Source organism: Vicia villosa, linkage group LG5, assembly GCF_029867415.1.
Source record: "Vicia villosa cultivar HV-30 ecotype Madison, WI linkage group LG5, Vvil1.0, whole genome shotgun sequence".
Taxonomy (NCBI): Eukaryota; Viridiplantae; Streptophyta; class Magnoliopsida; order Fabales; family Fabaceae; genus Vicia; species Vicia villosa.
Genome location: NC_081184.1, coordinates 172,765,972 through 172,786,974, shown reverse-complemented (window position 1 = coordinate 172,786,974; position 21,003 = coordinate 172,765,972). Strand labels below are relative to the sequence as shown.

Sequence of the window (21,003 nt, the reverse complement as noted above, 5' to 3'; positions counted from 1 at the left end):
CCTACTATCGCAATTGCATAGAAACACTAATTTCAAAAAATTCATAGCAATACATCATTCAATAACTATCCATGGCTTTCAAACCCTTATATCAATAATCAATACTTAACATTTGCATTCAAACCCTACTATCGCAATTGCATAGAAACACTAATTTCAAAAAATTCATAGCAAACATCATCCAAATAGAACAACCAAACAAACGCAATTCAAGTCAAAACATATCTATTAATATAAATAAATTAAAACATAACAAAAATCTTTGATAGTCGCATTCAAAATAAAACCTCAATTTAAAAGTCACAGCAATAATTTCATAGAGTACTAAACAAAAACATTAAGATAGTAAATGCAATAAAACAATCTAACGGTAAGATTCTAACGGTAAGATTTCTGGAACCTAGCACGGGCACCACGTCCACCAAACTTCTTCGGCTCACAACGTCTAGGATCAGCCACAAGCAAAGTCCTATCATACCTCACAAGAATATCCTTGATCTCCTTCTTACTCTGTTCATCAACATATTTCTGATAGTAAGCCACCAAAGCCTTCGCGATACTCTGTCTGATAGCATAGATCTGAGAAGTGTGACCTCCTCCCTTCACTCTGATCCTCATATCAACGCCAGCAAAACGGTGTCTTCCGAGAAGGAGAATTGGCTCGAACGCCTTGAAACGGAGAATCTCAGGCTGGACGAGTTCGATCGGAGAGCCATTGATCTTGATGAGACCGCGACCTCTCTTGCAGTGAGTCACCGCGACCGCGTTCTTCTTCCTGCCGAAACATTGAACCTGTTCCATTGTGCTCAGCCGCAAATAACGTGATAGCAGCTAGGGTTCTGGTTTCTGAGGGTTTCAACTTCACTCTCTAACTAGTATATATATATAAAGTTTTTACAGATTACTGAAATACCCCTCTCTTTCTTGGACAAAGTCTGGAAATATAAAGTTCTATTCTTAATCTTTTAAAATATTTGTGTTAGATAATTTAGAAAATTAAATATTTATTTTATTTTAATTTAATTTTTTTACTAACACTGTATTTATATTATATTTATAAATTATAAATTAAGGTTGCTTTTATATATATATATATATATATATATATATATATATATATATATATATATATATATATATATATATATATATATATATATGGGTGGTATTTCTTATTTATCTTTATTAATTCTCATTATTCCCACCCTTATTTATCCAATTAAAATAATTAAAACAATTATTTCTTTTTCTAACAATTATTTAAATTATAGCAGTTCTCATCACGACACTCACCTGACACTACCCTATATATAGCATCGTCAAATCATCTATTTCATCAAATAATTAAATAATTATTATAATAATTAGAGTATTACAATTCTCTCTCACTTAAAATATTTCCGTCCTCGAAAATCATCTTAATGCGAACAACTTCAGATACGACTCTCACATTCCACTCTCCAGCTCCCACACCATGTTTGGCAACATTTCGATTACCAATCATCCAAACATAATGATAACACAACAATGATTCAACCAAATACAAATGATAATCATTCAACACCTTCGCGACATGGCAACTAACAAACATAACAACCACTTAACAACATTTCAATGTAGTAACAACAACAAAACAGATAAACAATGGTACTCTCATAACTAAGTGTCGTGACGTATGAGATATAGGTCGGCACATACTATTTCATTGGTTAATTTCTTTTAATTTTGAATTTTCTCCTTTTGCCACCAAACTTCCACAACTTTAAATACATCATTCATGCATCATTCCAACTCGATGAAAATATAAACACCTACTACATTTTCTCTTCACCTTTAACCTCCAACATATGCATACACACTGACAAATGTCATATAATCATCTTTTGTTGGGGTGTCATCTATACTAGGTTTGATAACATCCAATTATGTTCTTGTGCAATCGAGAATATTGGGTTGATAATTGCAGGGGGTTTCATCCAGAAAAAACACGGGTTTATCCTCTAAGATCTTTGATAAATTTGGGGGTTTTTCGTGCAAATCTTTCGAGAGAGGAATACGGCCAAGTTAAAGCTTTGGAGTTTTGGTAACTCGCAAAAGAGTAGCGAGAGAATGGTGAATTGAATTGAAAGTTTGTGTTACAATTGGTGCAATTGATCGTGTGTTGAAGCTTTGGAGATAGATACTGCAAAGGAGTAGAAATAATCGAATAATCAATTGGCAACTATTGTGTCTTGGTCTTGCTCATGATCAAAATAAGAGAAAATGTTGGATCAACATCAAACGGGTGGGTTTGTAGGGTTGCTCTTGAACACTTCTCTTGTAACCAACTTTTTGTATAGTAAGAAATTTCCTAATTCCAAAATTGGAATTAGGGGCAGACGTACCCACACGCGAGGACAAAGTGGGGAACTGCCTAAACAAATCTTCGTGTTGATCTCTCTCTTATCTCTTTACTTGCTTTATTTTTGTTACGCAATTGTTTGAATTGCATTGTTTGATCGTCCGTCTCATAAGAATTTTTATGGCAAAATACTCTTTTTGGTCCCTTAACTATACCCCAAGGTACATTCTGGTCCCTTATCTTTAAAAAGTGTCAAAGTGGTCCTTTAATTGTTCAAAAAGGTCCACGTTAGTCCTTTCCGTATTGTAGCTATGATTCGAACACATGCACACTTGGTTGCTTTACAACATATCAAACCAGTACACCACTTCACACCATGATGAAGGACACAATGTATTTCACTAATTGAGTAAGACACAATTTTATTTCCTATCAGCAACAACATGAACACACAAATAATATGGAGTAGTGCAGTGAGTAAATGAAAACCAAAATAATTATTAATTTAAGCAATGTAAAGTACACCATTTTATTTCCTATCAGGAGCAAAATGAAAACGCAAATAATGTTAAGCAATTTCAAATAATTATTAATTTAAGCAATGTAAAGTACACCATTTAACAATGTTGAAAAGAAATTATCCAAGCAGTACCATATACGCTAAAACCTAAAAAAGAAAATTCATAAAAAGTGAAAAACAGAAAGGTTAAATTGAAAGTGAAATTACCATCAGTTTCGAGACAAATTTGGCACTGAAATTGCTCGGAGGAACCAGCTTAAGAAAATGCGAATGAAATTCATGGAGATACCCAAATCGAAGCTCAAGAAATCTCCAGGTTACACTTTTCTTTGCTTCACTCTCCTTCTCCCCTTTATTCACGATTATGGGAATAGTTTGAAGAATAAGGGTTTAGGAATTTCATTTGTTTCTATCGGATTTGTGTTTGTTTAGTGGAGATGATTGAATCTGGTTTAATGCAAATTGAGATTATGTGCAATTTTTGGAGATGATTGATTGGGGAAGATTGAATCTGGTTTTTTGCAAATTGAGATTACTGTTTTTTTCCTTTTGATTTGAAATTGGGGAAGATTTGGTTGAAGATCTGGGATGATGGCTCTGGAAGGATTTAGGAAAGAATGAGATACTGATGAACAGTGCAAATTAATTCGTTTTTTTTTTTAATAATAGCTATATAATATTTTGTAACACTGCATTATGTATTTTAATAATTTAAGAATTTCGTCATTTTCCTGTTAAATATAAATGAGAGAATGTTAAGATTTTTTTTTTAAAAAAGTCACTCAATACATGCAAACAATGATACTTATTACATTATTTTTTAAAGTATAATAACATTAGAAAAACAATTTCCTTCTACTATTAAAATACATCTAAGAACTATTAAATATTGTTCATAGCTCACTGTAATATTAATTTTCTGGGTTTGTTTTGCAAGCTTTAACAATGGAGTTTATTTTGCTCATAGCTCATTTGATAACAATTCAACTTAATATAATTAGTATAAATGATTTAAAATAATAATCATCAATTGTGAAATGGTTTAGTGGTAGGTTGTTATTGCTTGTGAATCTAATGACTAGGGTTCAAATACTGGTTGGACCAAAATTTTTGGAATGTTTTTTCAGAATTTTAATAACCTTGAAGATGAATGGGTGCCTTAATTTGACACTTTTTAAAGATAAGGGACCAGAATGTACCTTGGAGTATAGTTAAGGGACCAAAAAGGGTATTTTGCCAATTTTTATGCAATTGTTTTTGTTTAAAGTGATGTGTTTATTAGCTTATACTTTGATTATAATTGGTTTTCATATCAATATGACTCTAAAAGAAAAATTGTGAAAATTCGTTCGCACACCAAGTGTTTAATAAATTGCATAGCTCGACATTTTTGCTTGTTATCATTGGAAATAGTCTTGCAAAAAACTTGGTATAAACGAGTAATATTGTGGTGCTTGATTCGAGTCAATTAATTCATATTACTATTTTGATTTGATATAGCTATTGCATATCAGAGTTTCAATAACTTGGTTCGTATAAATGACTTAATCAATCTATAAGAAAACCTTCCGCTAGCACTCTTTTCTATTAACTTCAAAACCAAATTATGTTTGGGTTTTTTGGCTTGGTGATCTATTTATCCCCCTCTATATACGTTGTTGTCGTCTAATTGTAGCCATTTTAGGGTGCAAACCCTCTATGGCCATTGCTAAGATATCGTCTAGAGTATAACTCTATTGTGAATATTCACAAATTAAATGTAGTTCCTATTATGATAATGTTATGATTTGCATACTTGGCTTTAGAGACCATTAATTCTTAAGATGATAGAACTAACTCAAGTAAGATGTAAATAATTATAAAGCATATAGACCATTATGATAAGAAAGCGTATATCATTAGGAGCAATAAAAGACACAATAAATAAATCATTAACTTTATTCAATAAGTTCTTATAAAGACTTTGACTAACTTTATTCTATGATACAATTGTTAACACGACTTTCCACCCGGTCCACTAGACAAAAAAGCTTGATGAGCATAGCGTCCTTCATAACCACGATATACCAAGTAACAATTTAAATTACCCCCTTTATTTATCTTCATATTTTCAGGATGTATGTCAATTTCATTATATTCTGAATTAATAATCCTAATATTTGACATAAAACCCGAGTTTATGTATTTTTCTTGTGGCAATCTTCCACTATCCATTGGAGGACTATCCATTCCAAGTGGAGTATAAGTTTCACCGTCAAATCTAATTATAGATGCTCTTAAACTTAAGCGGGGGAATAATTCTTTTGGCCAATATCCAGCACATTTTTGTTTAATCTTAATACATAACCGCCAATGACCTGTGGATTTATCCAACAAATATTTAAGCAATTAAAAGTTAATAAAATATACATTATGATGTATTTGTAGAAAAAACTCAAATGAAACTTAGTTGTTTGATTGTGGTAACAAGAGCTATTTTTTCATCTGCCTCAATGGCAAAAACATGTGATTCGACATTTCCTAGTATTTTTTCACCACCTACTTGCATGAAACCAGAACAATCAATATTGTAACATCCAGATCTACCTGCCTGCATGTTGGTATCAAATTGGGCAAAACAATATCAAGGTTCTCTTTTGTATTTTTTTTTTACAAGAGATTCGTTTTTGTCTAAAAATTTAATAGTTGAATTATTAAGATTTTTTTTTAAATTATCAAAAACATTCAATTTATATTATTACCGTCCAACGTGCATTTATGTGAAGTTTACTATCTCCATATAAGCCTGGATTAACCTCGTATAGCAAAAAAAAATGGATACATTTAATACACTAAAAAAGAGTTTATGGATAGAAAAAGAAAATCAACTATGAATCCACTGTGAAGACAAGTCCTCTACAACTTTATTTTGATGAAGACAAGCTTTCAAGTGCAAAAGGAATAGATCAAGTATTTTAAAGAACAAGATTCAAGATTTCCTTAATGGTTTCAAGCTTGATTGATCTAAGGTAATAAGGTTTATGGCAAAGCAAGTCTATTAATGCATAACAAGTGTTTTTAAACATATATACATCATCCATAAATCTTACATGCATCCTATAATCATTTCAAACATTTCCATAAAGTTTTTTGAGTTTTTCATTCATGGGAATCAGGTTCCAAGTTGGAGGAACCGGTTCCCCAAGACCTCTGCCAACTTTTATTTGCGCTAAAAGAGTCAGAAACCGAGTTCCAGCTTTTGGGAACCGGTTCCCCAGTTCAAAATTTGAAATTTTTTATAACGTTGGGTCAGGGAACCCGGGTTATGTATTTTGGGAACCGGTTCCCCTGTGCGTAGTTTGAAAAATTATATTTTTCTCCAACAGCTTTATGCCATACCTCTTCACCCTTTGTCTTTGCAACCTTCCATGGATTATGACCTTTTGTATGGGTGTTTTAGAGGCTATAAAACTCAGAATTTCAAAATTATCAAATTACCTCTTTCATTCAAAAATTCATTTAAATCTTATACATCAAGAAACCTTCATAAATACACCAAGTGTCATATATTTCAAATTTCATTGAAACCTCTTGCATATATTTTCTTTTAATATTGCAAAGGAACATTTCATACCATTCATAAACACTTGTGTTACATTAAAGGATTTGTTTACTTGAAAGGGAAGATCGATCAAGTGATTGATTCATTGTATCAAAATTTTTACTTAAATTATACTTAGAATTATATCTTATTTTTCAGGATTGTTGAAAATAAGATTGTATTGACTTCCTATCCATGATTGTTGGGTGCAAGAGTTATTTGATTAAGGAGAGGATTGTTCTCTTAATAATTTGGATTGATCAAGGAGAGGATTGTTCTCTTGATCATTTGTTAGTCAATCACAAGAGGATTATTCTTGTGGATTGCATAGGCTATTGTAAGGTGCTTACATTAGTAAAAATCTCTTTCATGTTGAAAGGAGACTGAAGTACTCTCGGATTGTGAGGGGAACCAGGATATATCCTTGCGTTCTTTACTTTTCCCCTTTTTATTGCTTTCATCACCATTACCAAGAAAAGAAAAGAATCACTCAAAAACCTTCATTCATTCAACCAAAAAATTGTTAGAAGTATTCTCATAAAACCTATTAAAATTTTGAAAACCTAATTCACCCCCCCCTTAGGCGTACTTTAGACTTACAATTGGCATCAGAGTAGGTTATAGGTAACCTGTTCCTAAAAGATCCAGATGGCTTCCGCAAATCAAAATCCAGTTTTTAGAGACGGTGGTAGTAACAACAAGCCTCCATTATTTTGTGGAGAATACTTTGATTTCGGAAAATTTCGGATGAAGTCTCACTTAGAAGCACAAGGAGGAAAAGTATGGGAAGCAGTCCAAAATGGTCCTTTTGTTCCTACAACTGTTGTCGATGGCGTTACATCAGATAAACCTAAAGTCTCATGGAATAACGATGATAAGAAAAAGGTCCTCTATGATAAAAAGGCAATCAATCTTCTTCCAAGTGCACTTAGCATGGACGAGTTTTTTTCGTGTCTCTGCATGTACAACGACAAAAGAAATATGGGATAAAATATTGGATAAAATAAAAATCGGTGGCGGCTCTTGCTATCCGCACATTTCAAAAAAGTCATTTCTCCCACCGTATAACACATGTGTATTATTTTTCCACAAGTATTATTTATAAAAGTAAGAAATTATTCTAAATCACCCCATTAGCAGAGCTATACATTCCTAAAAGATCATTAACAACTCAAACAATAACAACACCTTATACACAAGAATACATAACAAGAAAAACCTTAGTCACCTACCCATAAGCCTGGTAATAAACCCAACAAAGAAAATAACGTTATGGTATCATAATGATTTATCTATAATCCCTTTACAAATAATTTCAAATCAACAGACGTAAAATAGGAGTCCTGTCACAGTTTAAAAATAAGAAAACATCGATTTGAAAAAAAAAATACTAAAAGAGGGACTAACATGGCTTGATTAAATTTTGCAAGGGACTAATTTTTTTTCTCAGGGACTAATTTAGACTCTCCCTTTTTTGTGAGGGACTAAAATGGGTCTTTACTAGTAGTCTAAACACGGTTAAAAAGTGAGAAAAAATTAGTTTGAAAAAAATATTAGTAGAGGGACTAATATGACTCAATTAAATTTTATAAGGGATTTAATATGGACTTTTTTTTTTCTCAGCGACTAATCTGACCTCTACAATTTTTGTGAAGGACTAAAGTGGACCTTCACTCCTTTTATTTATTTTACTTTACGCAACTCCAACCCTTGATTTACTAGCCTTAGATAAGCACCGTAATGATAGAAATGATATATTGACTATTAGGTCTCTATGGATTCGACACTCTATATATTACTCTGATACGATTCGTACACTCGAGGAAAACACCGATCACAAACCCTATTTGGTCATAGCAAATATATCGCCTAGAGTTTGACTCTATTGTGAATATTCACATATCCGATGTACTTCCTATTATGATAATGTTCTGATTTGCTTACTTGGCTCTATAGACCATTATTTCTTAAGATGATAGAACTCACCCAAGTCAGATTTCAAGAGTTATAAAGCTTAAAGACCATTATAATAAGAAAGTTTATATAATTAGGAGCAATATAAGACATAAGAGATAAATTATTAACTTTATTCAATAAATTTTTATAAAGACTTTGAATAACTTTATTTTATGGTGCAAACCCTATTTTGTCATTGCAAAGTTATCGTATAGAGTTTAACTCTATTAGGAATATTCATATATTAGATGTACTTCTTATTATGATAATATTATGATTTGCGTGCTTGTCTCTATAGACCATTAATTCTTAAGATGATAGAACTTACCCCACTAAGATTTTAAGAGTTATAAAGCTTTTGACCATTATAATAAGAAATCTTTTATAGTTAGGAGCAATATAAGACACAAGAGAGAAATCATTAACTTTATTTAATAAGTTTTATAAAGACTTTGAATAACCTTATTTTACGATAGAATAATTAGCACAACTTTCCACCTGGCCCACCATACAAAAAAGATTGATGAATGTCGAGTCCTTCATCACCACGATATAACAAGTCATAACAATTTAAATTACCCCCTTTATTTATTTTCATATTTTTAGGAAGCACGTCAATTTCATTATATTCTGAATTTAAAATCTCAACTCTTAACATAAAACCCGAGTTTCTGTATTTTTCTTGTGGCAATCTTCCACTACCCATTGGAGGACTATCCTCTCCAGTCGGACTATAAGTTTCACCGCCAAATCTAATCATGGATGCTCCTGAACTTAAGTGAGAGAATAATTCTTTTGGCCAATATCCAAAACATTCTGGTTTTTTATGAAAACATAACCACCAATGACCCGTGGATTTATCCTACAAATATTTAGGCAATTAATAGTTAATAAAATATACATTATGATATATGTTTAGAAAAAAATTCAAATGAAAATTACTTGTTTGATTGTGGTAGCAAGAACCATTTTGTCTATTGCCCCAATAGTAGAAACATCTGATTCGACATCTCCAAGTACTTTTTCACTACCTACTTGCACGAAACCAGGGCAATCATAATTGTAACATCCAGATCTACCTGCCTGCATGTTTGTATCAAATTAGGAAAAACAATATCAAGGTTATTTTTTGTATTTTTTTAAGGGGGTTTCTTATTTGTCTAAAAATTTAATAGTTAAATTATTCAGAATTTTTTAAAATTATTAAAAACATTAAATTTATATTATTACCGTCCAACGTGCAGTTATGTGAAGTTTACTATCTCCGTATAAGTCTGGATTAACCTTGTATATCAAAAAATGAATACAAATGGTATATTAAAAAAGAGTTTTATTAACAGAAAAAGAAAATAAACTATGAATGCACTTAAGAAATTAAAGTAATATGTTTTTCTAAATAACGTACCCCAAGTCCGACAAATATGCTATTTAGATCAGATGGTGGACCATTTTGAACCCAAATTCCAGATAAGCTATATTGTTTTCCTTGAAGTGTTAAATTATATTCACCAATATATGCATGTCCTCCATGAAATGTCATAGTTTGAGTTGTATCGAGGGTAATTGACTAGAGAATAATACAAATACAATATTTAGATTATATAATATTTCAATATAAAATATATAAAATTCATAAAATTTACTTTATCTAATAAATAATCTTACATAGCATGACATGATGATTGTGATAGTCCACTTACATGATAGTTAGGAGAATTTGGCTGAAAAGCTTCTATCTGATGTTTTTTTGTTGTATTGTAAAAAGGAACTTTTCCCGTTGGACATTCTTCAAAGGTTTTACCATCATAAGATGAATTTGTTGGCACAACGTTTCTGGAAAATGTCGGGTAAAGCTACTTGGCAATGAAAAGAAAGAAAAACAAGATTTTATACTCCAAATTTGAATACTAAAATGCATTATAAATCATGTATATATAAAAAAACTATGCATCGTTCCCTTCTACTTCATGAAATAACAATTAGTTTTCATATGTTCAAATTAAAAGAAGTTAATTAAACTTAAAATATTTTCCATTACTTATACCTGAATTTTGTGATTTTTTAATAAAGGATGTTGTAGTGAAGGTTGCTTGTAGATATCAACACAATCAAAATCAACATCCACCTGATAATCGATTTGTTAACAAAAATTACAATCAAATAAAATATATGCAAAAGAACTTATAAAAAAGAAAATTCAGTAATAGACAATACCATCTTGTTATCTGAATAAGAAAAATCATGTTTCTTAGTTAACAGAATTTCAGTTCTTGCATCAATATTGCTACATGCTAAGCAAAAACAAAGAAGTAGAACCATAAATAACGCCATCGAATAATAGAGTTTATTTTCAAATAATGTTTATGTAATACACGCTCAAACACATGCACGCATTTATACTTATGAAAGCATATAATCATTCATTTTTTTTATTAAAAATAATAATTTATTAATGGGTTGTGGAAATAAAATTGGATCTAAAAAGTCAAAAAGTTCAAACTTTTATATAAATAGTCAAGATACATCAATTATTCATTAAATGTAAAAGAGTCAAGTTCAAAAAATAAAATAAAAAATTTAATTTTAAGATTTATTGAATACTTTATTTGAATTATTTAGTCTAATTGTTAAAAATAATAAGTAATAGTTTTCTCTCCATATTTAATTACTTATTATTTTTAATCATTAGACTAAATAATTTACTCTTGGAGTAAGAATATCCCTCTTTATATATATATATATATATATATATATATATATATATATATATATATATATATATATATATATATATATATATATATATATATATATATATATATATATATATATATATATAGGGATAGGATCAAATGACACCAAAGTGTCAAAGTTTAATTTGACACTAAATCTCAACCGTTAAAATAATCGATCAAACGGTGATACTAAATAGCCTATTTTTTAAGAGAAAAATATATTTAATATTTTTATTATTATTATTTTATTACATTTATTATCACCGTTTGATCAATTATTTTAACATTTGAGATTTGGTGTCAAATTAAACTTTGACACCTTTGTGTCATTTGATCCTATCTCATATATATATATATATATATATATATATATATATATATATATATATATATATATATATATATATATATATATATATATATATATATATACAATATAAGAAAGTTATATGTTCTGAAAAAGACCGAATTACCCCTTTTGTTCTACAGGCTGCCACGTGGGTACCTTGAATGCTCTTCTTTCTTTCTTGCTAACTATGCACGTATGCCAATCTACCCACTAAAAGCTATTCCAATAAATCCAAGTAAAAGCTTTTCCAATAATATATTTTGTAAATCTTTCTTGAAAACACAATTTTATCAATTCCCACACTCCAACTAAAGTTAACTCACGGGTTGTTTCCTTCTCTCTCTCTCTCTCTCTCTCTCTCTCTCTCTCTCTCTCCCTCTCTCTCTCTCTCTCTCTCTCTCTCTCTCTCTCTCTCTCTCTCTCTCTCTCTTCCATCTCTCTGATTTCTCAAACCCATCTTCCACCTTTCTCTGTTTTTACAATGTCTTCTCTCTCTTGCTACATCATCTCTTTCTATTTCTCTTCTTTCATATTGTTTCAATCTTTCCATTTCTCTTTCTCTCTCTCTTCTCTTTCTATCCGACGACTAAGTCTTCTTCCTCAACCTTCCCTTCTCTTCCTCTTCCTCAACCTTCCCCCTTCTTTTTCTTCCTCACCTTCATTCTGTAACAACATCATCACCATCCTCTTCTAACTCTTTTGTGGTTTGTTTTTTAGGTTACAGACTGGATCAAGTTTTGCCGGTGAATTTTGAAGCTAAAAAGGTATGGGTTTTGTTTGGTTTTCTTATAAACTTAGGGTTTTGATTCTGTAAACAGGATTTTTGTGGTTGATTTGATGATTTTGTGGTTTATTTTCCAGGTTATAGGCTGGATCCGGTTTTACCGGTGAGTTTAAAAAAAGAATGTTGTTTTTTAAAATACAACATTTCTTCTATTCGTTTTTTAAGCATTATTTTATTTGCATTTCACTGAAATTTTTGGTGCTAATTTTCACAGATCTCTTGACTATAATAAGATGAAGCAAAAACTTTCAGATCTGGAATGAGACCGTGTAAAATTGAAACGACTTCTAGCGGATCTGAAATTGAAACCACGGGAACATCAGATCTGAAATTGAAATCACTGAATCTGATATCAAAAAACCACCAGATTTGAAATCAACTCTCATCTTTTTCATACTTACAAGGTCTGTCTATTCACTTTTGCCATTGTTTTCCATGTTTTGATATGTTCAAAGGTCATACTTTTTATTTTCGATTTTATCGTGTTCAAGGTCAAACTGTGAGCAATATGTGTGTGTTGCAATGCTGAAATATTGATGTTGCGGTTTTTCGATTTTTTTCTTTTGTGTTTTTTCAGATCTTGCCATTTTCTTCTTTCAAATTTCACCTTGCTCAACTTTTGTGTTTTTACTGTTGCGATTTTTCGCCCTCATTTAAATAAGTTTGTATTTTTATTTTATTTTAGAAAGCCTTTTGTAAGTGTGCAATTGTTTTTGATAACTGGGTAGCCAATCCAATGAGTTATTTGTTGAATAAATCGACATGTAACAACAACTATAAATTTTTTATCCTAATTATTTTTCTGTAAGTTAATGTAGCAAAGATTTGTCAAATAATTATTATTTTTTAAAATATTTTTAAGTTTGTATTTTGGTAGAGTTCAACATTAATTTTTATCTTAAACGTTAAAATTTATGTTTGAGATTTTTAATTTGTTATATATATTGAATAGGATTATGAAATGGAACAATGGAAGGATGGTATCCAAATTCAAAAGGTATCAAGAAGATTATGAATTTGAAATCAATAGTATTTGTTATATTGTAATCAATTATAGATTAATTCAAAATGGATATTTGTTCTTTATGTTAATGCAACTTTTATTATTATTTTATTTGTTGTACCCTTTGTTTATATTTGTTACTGCAATAATATATTATTATGATCATTAATATGAAAACAATATTATTGTCTATTTTTAATATTAATTGCATATTGAAATATTTTATTTCCAATTATATTATTGACTTTTTAATTGTATTGATGACAAAAGGAGAATATAAAAGTGGAGTTGTGAGATTGGTGGTAGTGATGAGTGAAACAATGATAACATGAAGAAAATTGTGAGAGTGATGGTTGTTCTCAATACTATAAAAAATTAAATTGTGATAAAAGAGAGATTAGACATTTGCTTGGAGTTGGACAGCTACAGCAGACTACATCATGAAAATAAAAGAGGCACATGGCTCCATTTTTTCCTGTCAGACACGTTTTCACTATAGTAATAGGCTAAAATTAAAACAATAGTTATATATATATATATATATATATATATATATATATATATATATATATATATATATATATATATATATTAATCGGTCGGATTCGAGTTTAACTACATAAACTTACTTTTGATTCTATATATTATAGAAATAAAAAAATGCATTTCTTATAAAAAATCAAAACATACACGTTTTTTTCTCATCTTTAATTTATTTTTAACTACTGATATATTATAATATTATAATAGTAAAAGAATATCAATCAAATGAACAATTTTATTAACAGTTCAATAGATAGGATAGAGCAATACATTATATATATATATATATATATATATATATATATATATATATATATATATATATATATATTAAGACATTATTTTTCATTTTTATATTACTCTTCTCAAAAAGTATTGACCATTTACATTTAATTTTTTTTTATCAAACATAAAAGATAATTAATGATAATTAATTGTGAACCAATTTTATTTATTTAAGCAAAATATTATGATTTTATTTTAAGATGGGTGAAAAAAGTGAACTTTCTCTCTTCTCTACCACATTTAATTTAATTTAATTTAATTTAATTTAATTGATTCTTTGATGTTATAACCACATGGAGGAGTATTTTAAGCAAAGGAGAATTTTAAAACTTAAAATGAAATAAAATTGAATTACATGGGTACTATATCACTATTAAACTCTTGTATGTATCTAAGCTATCAATTAAAAATAAGTAAAATTTAAACACTTGAGTATATAGGTACTTGCTGCTACTATATATTATGATATGCACTTGAGTACATAGCTACCTGCTGTTACTATATAGTAGATAGTAAATATTATGATATGCTATTGGCTCTATGACTTTGACAACACCATGCTCCTCTATCTTTTTTTGAGATGACAAATAAAACACTATTGTATATTTTATTTATCATATCAAAATAACATATATAAAAATAATTTTAAAATAATTAAAAAGAGAAAATATTAAATGTCATTAACTTAAATAGATTTTATGTTATACCAACAAATGAGAGAGAAATTTTATCTTCAAATTTATTCCCATAATTAAAACAATTATTCTAATATATTTATTATTTTTCTTAAATAAGTAGGTAAAATGATCTAATTTTCTCTGAGGTAAAAAAATATACTCTGAGATGAATTATGATAGTGATGGTAGTTGGATACCAACTTGTATTATAAGTATATAGAATCAAAGTAAAATCATAGAATTTATCTCATATTAATGTTATATATATATATATATATATATATATATATATATATATATATATATATATATATAGGGAGTGTATCCAGTGAGAACTAATATATATTGTGAGAAACGAGAACTATTGATATGAATCGTCAGATTTAATTAGATTTAAGATTTAAAAATTTCATATCAAGAAATACCTTACTAGATTATTTTTGTTAAGATTAATATGTAAAAATTCCATAAAAAGAGATTCTTATTCAAAATAATTATGATTATTAAATAATTTTCTACTATGTTTAATATTTTAAAATTTCATAAAAAATAATCTTACAATTTTTTTTTCCTATTTGTTATAATTATATTTAATATTAAAATTTGAAAATTTAAAACTAATAATAATTCAATGCAAAGAACTATATATCTTACGGTAATTTTTTACTTAGTAATTTTTACTGCAATAATTAAATTGTTAATAAAATATTGAAAGTATGACTTGGTTTTAGAAGCAAGTCTAGAAAATTTTATTTATCAAAATATATTTTGAAAAAATATATACCTATATAAATTGGGAGATACAACGTTAAAATATATTTTATAAATCAAATTAAGTTTTTAAGAGATAACTTTTTTAAATAAACTTATGAAATCATTTTAATTATTTTTATTACTAGAAATATGTGTAGAAAAATATATGATTCTGATTAATTGAAATTTAATATTATTTTTCTGGACTTTTTTTATATTCTTCAAAAATATTTATAGTTTAGATCATTTTTATTTTATTTAAAATTTTAAATAGATTTAAATTACATTTTTTACTCATATCCTAACTAAATTTGAAGTATTTTTATAACAAATATTTTATATTCATATCCTAATGAAATATTAAGTATGTTTATATAAATATTTTTATAATATTTAAATAACGATGTAGTTATTGTAATAAAATTATTTTGAGTAAGAATTTTTTTTTATGGAATGTTTAAATATTAAGTTCAATTGAATGGAATTCAATAAGGTGCTATTAATATGGAATCTTTAAATCTTAAACGTTAATTAGATCTAACGATTGATATTAATTGTTCTCATTTCTCACAAATCTATTAGTTCTCACCGGATACGCTCCCTATATATATATATATATATATATATATATATATATATATATATATATATATATATATATATATATATATATATATATATATATATATATATATATATATATATATATATATATATATATATATATATATATATATATATATATATATATATATATAATGTGCTACTAAAATTAAAATTAAGGTGGTTTGATGTGATTGTGGCATATTTAATGTGATACCTAACATATTTTTATAATTTTGTTAATTTTTGTTCCATCAAAATAATTTTAAGATAATTGAATAATTTTTTTTAGTTTAGAAATCAAAATTAATTTTTTTAAAATAAATGTTCATCAGTTTTATATTTTTCAAACCAAAGATACTACAATATATGAAATTAGAGAATACATATTTTAGTTTAAAATTGTTAAAATAAATTGAATTTTAAAATATTTTAGGCCAAATAAATAAATAGTCAAATAAATTAAAATATTATATGATTATAAAGAGTTATTTAATACGTACATGTGTCATAAATTTTGTGCAACTCTACTCTATCAGAGTGGTGAAGGTGCCTTTTTCTGAGCATAGTTAATAATAATAATAATAATAATAATAATAATAATAATAATAATAATATAAGTTAGTAAAATGGAAATAGGTTCACAGATAATAGTAATAATAAAAACTAGTATATAACTAGTGCGTTGTGCGGTTGACCCATAATTTATTATTATTATTGTATATAATATTTTAAACTTCAAAATTTGTTATTATTGATTTGTTTGTGAATTTTTTTTAAATGATTTTATTTAAGTAATTATTATATGTAGTTTTATAAGCAGATGTTTGAGGAAAAAAATTAAATTTTAAGAATAATATAGAGGATCATTTTATTATGTTTATAGGATTTTTTCTAGTGAGTTTATTCAAATATTATTTTATATATGAGTTTATTACAATATTCGACTATTATTATAGAGAGTTTTCATTGATTGATAATGTCAGTAGTATAGTAAAATGGAGTTTTCATTTATTTTGTTTAGAGTTACAATTTGAAATGATAAATAATCATGACATGAATAGTGAGAAAAATATTTTAATAGTTTTAATAATTCATTAATGGTGTAATAACAATGCAGGTTAGTATTACAATTAGAAAGAAATAAGAAATAAAACTTCATGAAAATTAAAATGATAATTAAATATTGTCAATATGTACTAATTATAGTGTAAGAATCTTGATTGTTAGAAATACTTTGTCATAAACGAATATAATTTGTTTATAAAGAATAAAAACATCACCCATTCGATGTTGTTATACCACAAAAGCATTTTGAAATTAAGATTAAGGAAATTAATCCAAAGAAAAATGATAAGTGGAAGAAGTCATAATCTAATTGGTATGGTTATATTCGAAAGAAATAATGAGTGGAAGATGAAAATTAAACAAAAATAATAATATAATTGGTATGGTTATATATGAACGAAATATTATTGTTATAGAAATTTATTTATCCAAATGATTTGAAAAGTAGTATATTTTAATATTCATTAAAAAATTGCCATTCATAAAAGCCTACCAACATTTAAATGGGAAGACTGATAAGTTTACGTGCATATCTTTATTATAAGAATACTAAATAACATATATTTATATTCTAAAGAAAACATAAGTAATACCATTCTATATTGTGAAGAAGGAGGAAGGAAATTAAATTAAAAAAATTAAAAATCAATACAAAAAATAAAAACATCTTAACATATGCATATATATTATTGTTTCTAGAATTAAGATTCTCTAGATGATTGTAAGAGATGTATATTTCAATATTGATTCTAAGATTGTTGTTTGTAGGAGCTTGTGTCGATTAGGCTCTCATTCAAATTGTAAAACCTGCAAAATTATAATTAGAAATTATATTAACATAAGCGTAAATAGACAAAGGAAATTAAATTAAATAAAAATAAAATCATCTTAACATAAGTATATATATTATTGTTTTTAGAATTTAGATTCTCTAGATAATTGCAAGAGACGTATATTTTAAAATCGATGCTAAGATTGTTGTTTGTAGGAGCTTATGCCGATTAGACTATCATTCAAATTGCAAAACCTGCAAAATTATAATTAGAAATTATATTACAAAATATGAATGAGTATAAATTAATTTGAATATGATCAAAATAATATATATGAAATAAATTTAAATATGATCAAAATGATAAAATAAAATTTATTCGAAAAAACATGGACGTGAAATAGATTTGAATAGATGTAAAAAAGATGAAACCATCCAAGAGATTTTGGATTAGAATATTATTAGATAAAGATACAAAAATCAATTCTTTTTTTGAATCGACTCAGATTCACGTTAACCCTAACAAAGTTCCGGCTAACACTTAACCATTTAACTAACTGTTTTGACAGTTCAATTACTAACAGATCCAAAACCGTATGCTAACTAACTCTTGAAAACTCTTACTAATTCTTTCCAATTAAATTTAGCAACTAATCAATTACCATTAACTAACTCTAAACAAACTAATAGTACTAACTGTCAGGAAATTAACCTAAGCATAACAAACTTAGCCCTAACTGTTTTAACCTAACTAATTAACTGCCAAGTCAAACTAACATTTCAATATAACTTCCTAAACTGCAAATTGAACCATTGCCAGCTCATAACTAACACAAATAATTCAAACCCCTCCTAACTAACTCAATATCTACCCTTCAATCTATAACCACCTCTTCTCCAATCCAATGGCTTAGGTTAGTCATACCCTAACTGAATCCACAAACAGAAAATACTATACAAACCTCAATCATCCGAGACAATCAACCACATTCATTCACAGACCATCATCACTCTCTTCTTCATGCTCCCTCAGCTTCATCTTTATGGGATCGGGCGTCAGACTCTGTCTTAGGACCTATTCTGAACCAGATGTGACTTTGCTTTCTAACACTCTTATTCGGGACACTGAGTCATCCGAGTCACAACATTTGGTCTGCTTGAATACAATTAGTGTTTGTGATGAGCACCATTGGTGCTCTATGTTATAATATATCATTGCTGGTAAAAAAAAAAAGGTGTTGTCTCTCCATTTACCATAGGACTCCCAAATTTTGGCCCTAAATAACAAGTTCCCTTCTATTTTTTATTTTCTACTCATCCATATGGATTAGTGGGAGAGATTTACCGGATGAATTTGTTTAATTTAACGACATAAGCCCTCTATTTAATTTTAGGATTATTGAGAATAACACTCTATTGAATGAAAACTCCAACTCAAAATCTACAAGACCGCAATGACAATAGTAGAGTGGTTATTGTTCCCCCCTTCAATTGACTATGACGAAAAAAATAAGGTACACTAAATACAAACATATATCTCATGGCGTGTGCATGGCGTACTTGGTGAGGTGTGACATTGATACGTGGGATTAATTAATAGAATTTTTTAATAGATCCCATGGATCTCTTAGCCACCACCTGATTTTCCAATTTTACCCCCTTCTTTCGTAGATGCACATCCAGAAACACCTTTATTTTGCAAAAAAATTGTCTCATTCCGTAGATGCATCTACGGAAGCGTTAAAAGAATAGTATAGTATAGTTAAATTCAACTTATTTCATTTTAGCAATCCTTCCATAGATGCATCTACCGAGCATTTTGAAAACAGAGTGTTCCGTAGATGTAACTACATAACAGACTGCTATATTTTCAAATCATATTCATTTCACTCCAAAACTCAATTTTTATTACAAAAATGGAAAATTAAAGTAATGCATCATCAAATAATCTCGGTCATAATGTCGAATACATCATCAAAGTAACATACGTAAATGAAATAGAAATACAGACATCAAAAAAACCACAGACATCACTATTGTGTATGCCAGACATCATCTTGCGCCTCTCCTCTGCCTCTGGCCCCGCCTCCGCCTCTGCGTTCAAGAAGCTCTCTATTGGCTCTGCCTCTAGCGTCAAGTTCCCCACCAGTCATGGATCGATGTCTGCGGTACATAAATGCCTCATCTGCCAGCTTAATCATAACATCCACCACACGCCTCTGTTCAGACCCCTCCAGGAATAAACCATCTACAATGGCTCCTAGGCCCGTGTCAGCTATCTGACGACACCGAGGAAGAAGATCCTGAGTATGGTCCAACTCACCCTGATGAGTCCGCAAAATCTCCTTGTGAACTGGTCTGGGAGGATCTCCAGGTGCAGCAGGAAACATGTACGGGTGTGACACTTTGTAATACCAAGTGACGTACCCCTTGATGCAGCTCCAGTCGCTCGAGCCTCGTCAGGAACCATGTGATGCTCCCAGTCTGCAAAGACATCGTCTAGTTGCCGATGGGTCATGGCGATAGGAGTGGAGACAGTAGGGTCGCGAATATCGTCTGTGCGTAGTCAAACTGACGTATGATGCGCTCCGGAAGATAACGTACAATAATGGTCAAGCTAGCGGCCAACCATCCAGAATATAGTGTTATCTCATCAAATAGAACTGTCTCACGGTGCTTAACATAGTAGTCATAATGTACGTCTTCGGCAGCCATGCGATCAAGTCCGGGCCTGTAAGGATCCGGCACCTAGTTCCCTCTGAGGGGGCTGAATGCACTGGCATGTGGCATGAGCTCAGTGTAGGTAGACACATCTCCCTAGCCAATAATGTCTGGGAAGTGTTGTACTATCCAAGCCTGGAAAAAAAAACACGATTATTTTAATGTATTATCACAAATATATGATAAGTAAAAGAGTATAAGATTGTTACCACCAAAAGGGTACATTTGCCTACCACTGTCCTTGCCTTCCACAGGCATCCCTCTTCGAGTCTGTAGTAGTTGTACGCCAATACAGTCGCTCCCCAGTTGTACT

At 29.0% G+C, this 21,003-nt stretch overlaps 4 protein-coding genes across 4 annotated transcripts; all 4 read right to left on the bottom strand.

Annotated features, from left to right (window-relative positions):
* Positions 1-208: 208 nt before the first annotated feature.
* On the bottom strand, positions 209-863 carry LOC131604011 (small ribosomal subunit protein uS9). The gene has a single exon (XM_058876499.1). The coding sequence runs from the start codon at positions 799-801 to the stop codon at positions 379-381; it is 423 nt and encodes a 140-aa protein (XP_058732482.1). The 5' UTR covers positions 802-863; the 3' UTR covers positions 209-378.
* A 3,990-nt stretch (positions 864-4,853) lies between these two features.
* On the bottom strand, positions 4,854-5,457 carry LOC131606045 (protein neprosin-like). The gene is made up of 2 exons (XM_058878332.1): positions 5,307-5,457; positions 4,854-5,218 (listed from the first exon to the last, which is right to left on the bottom strand). Exons 1-2 carry the CDS (start codon positions 5,455-5,457, stop codon positions 4,854-4,856), a joined length of 516 nt encoding a protein of 171 aa, XP_058734315.1.
* Positions 5,458-8,815: 3,358 nt separating this feature from the next.
* LOC131608237 (protein neprosin-like) lies at positions 8,816-9,958 on the bottom strand. The gene is made up of 4 exons (XM_058880155.1): positions 9,803-9,958; positions 9,628-9,681; positions 9,340-9,480; positions 8,816-9,259 (listed from the first exon to the last, which is right to left on the bottom strand). Exons 1-4 carry the CDS (start codon positions 9,935-9,937, stop codon positions 8,879-8,881), a joined length of 711 nt encoding a protein of 236 aa, XP_058736138.1. The 5' UTR covers positions 9,938-9,958; the 3' UTR covers positions 8,816-8,878.
* Positions 9,959-10,058: 100 nt separating this feature from the next.
* On the bottom strand, positions 10,059-10,734 carry LOC131606044 (uncharacterized). Its single transcript, XM_058878331.1, has 3 exons — positions 10,612-10,734; positions 10,442-10,522; positions 10,059-10,250 (listed from the first exon to the last, which is right to left on the bottom strand). Exons 1-3 carry the CDS (start codon positions 10,726-10,728, stop codon positions 10,059-10,061), a joined length of 390 nt encoding a protein of 129 aa, XP_058734314.1. The 5' UTR covers positions 10,729-10,734.
* Between the last annotated feature and the right edge of the window lie 10,269 nt (positions 10,735-21,003).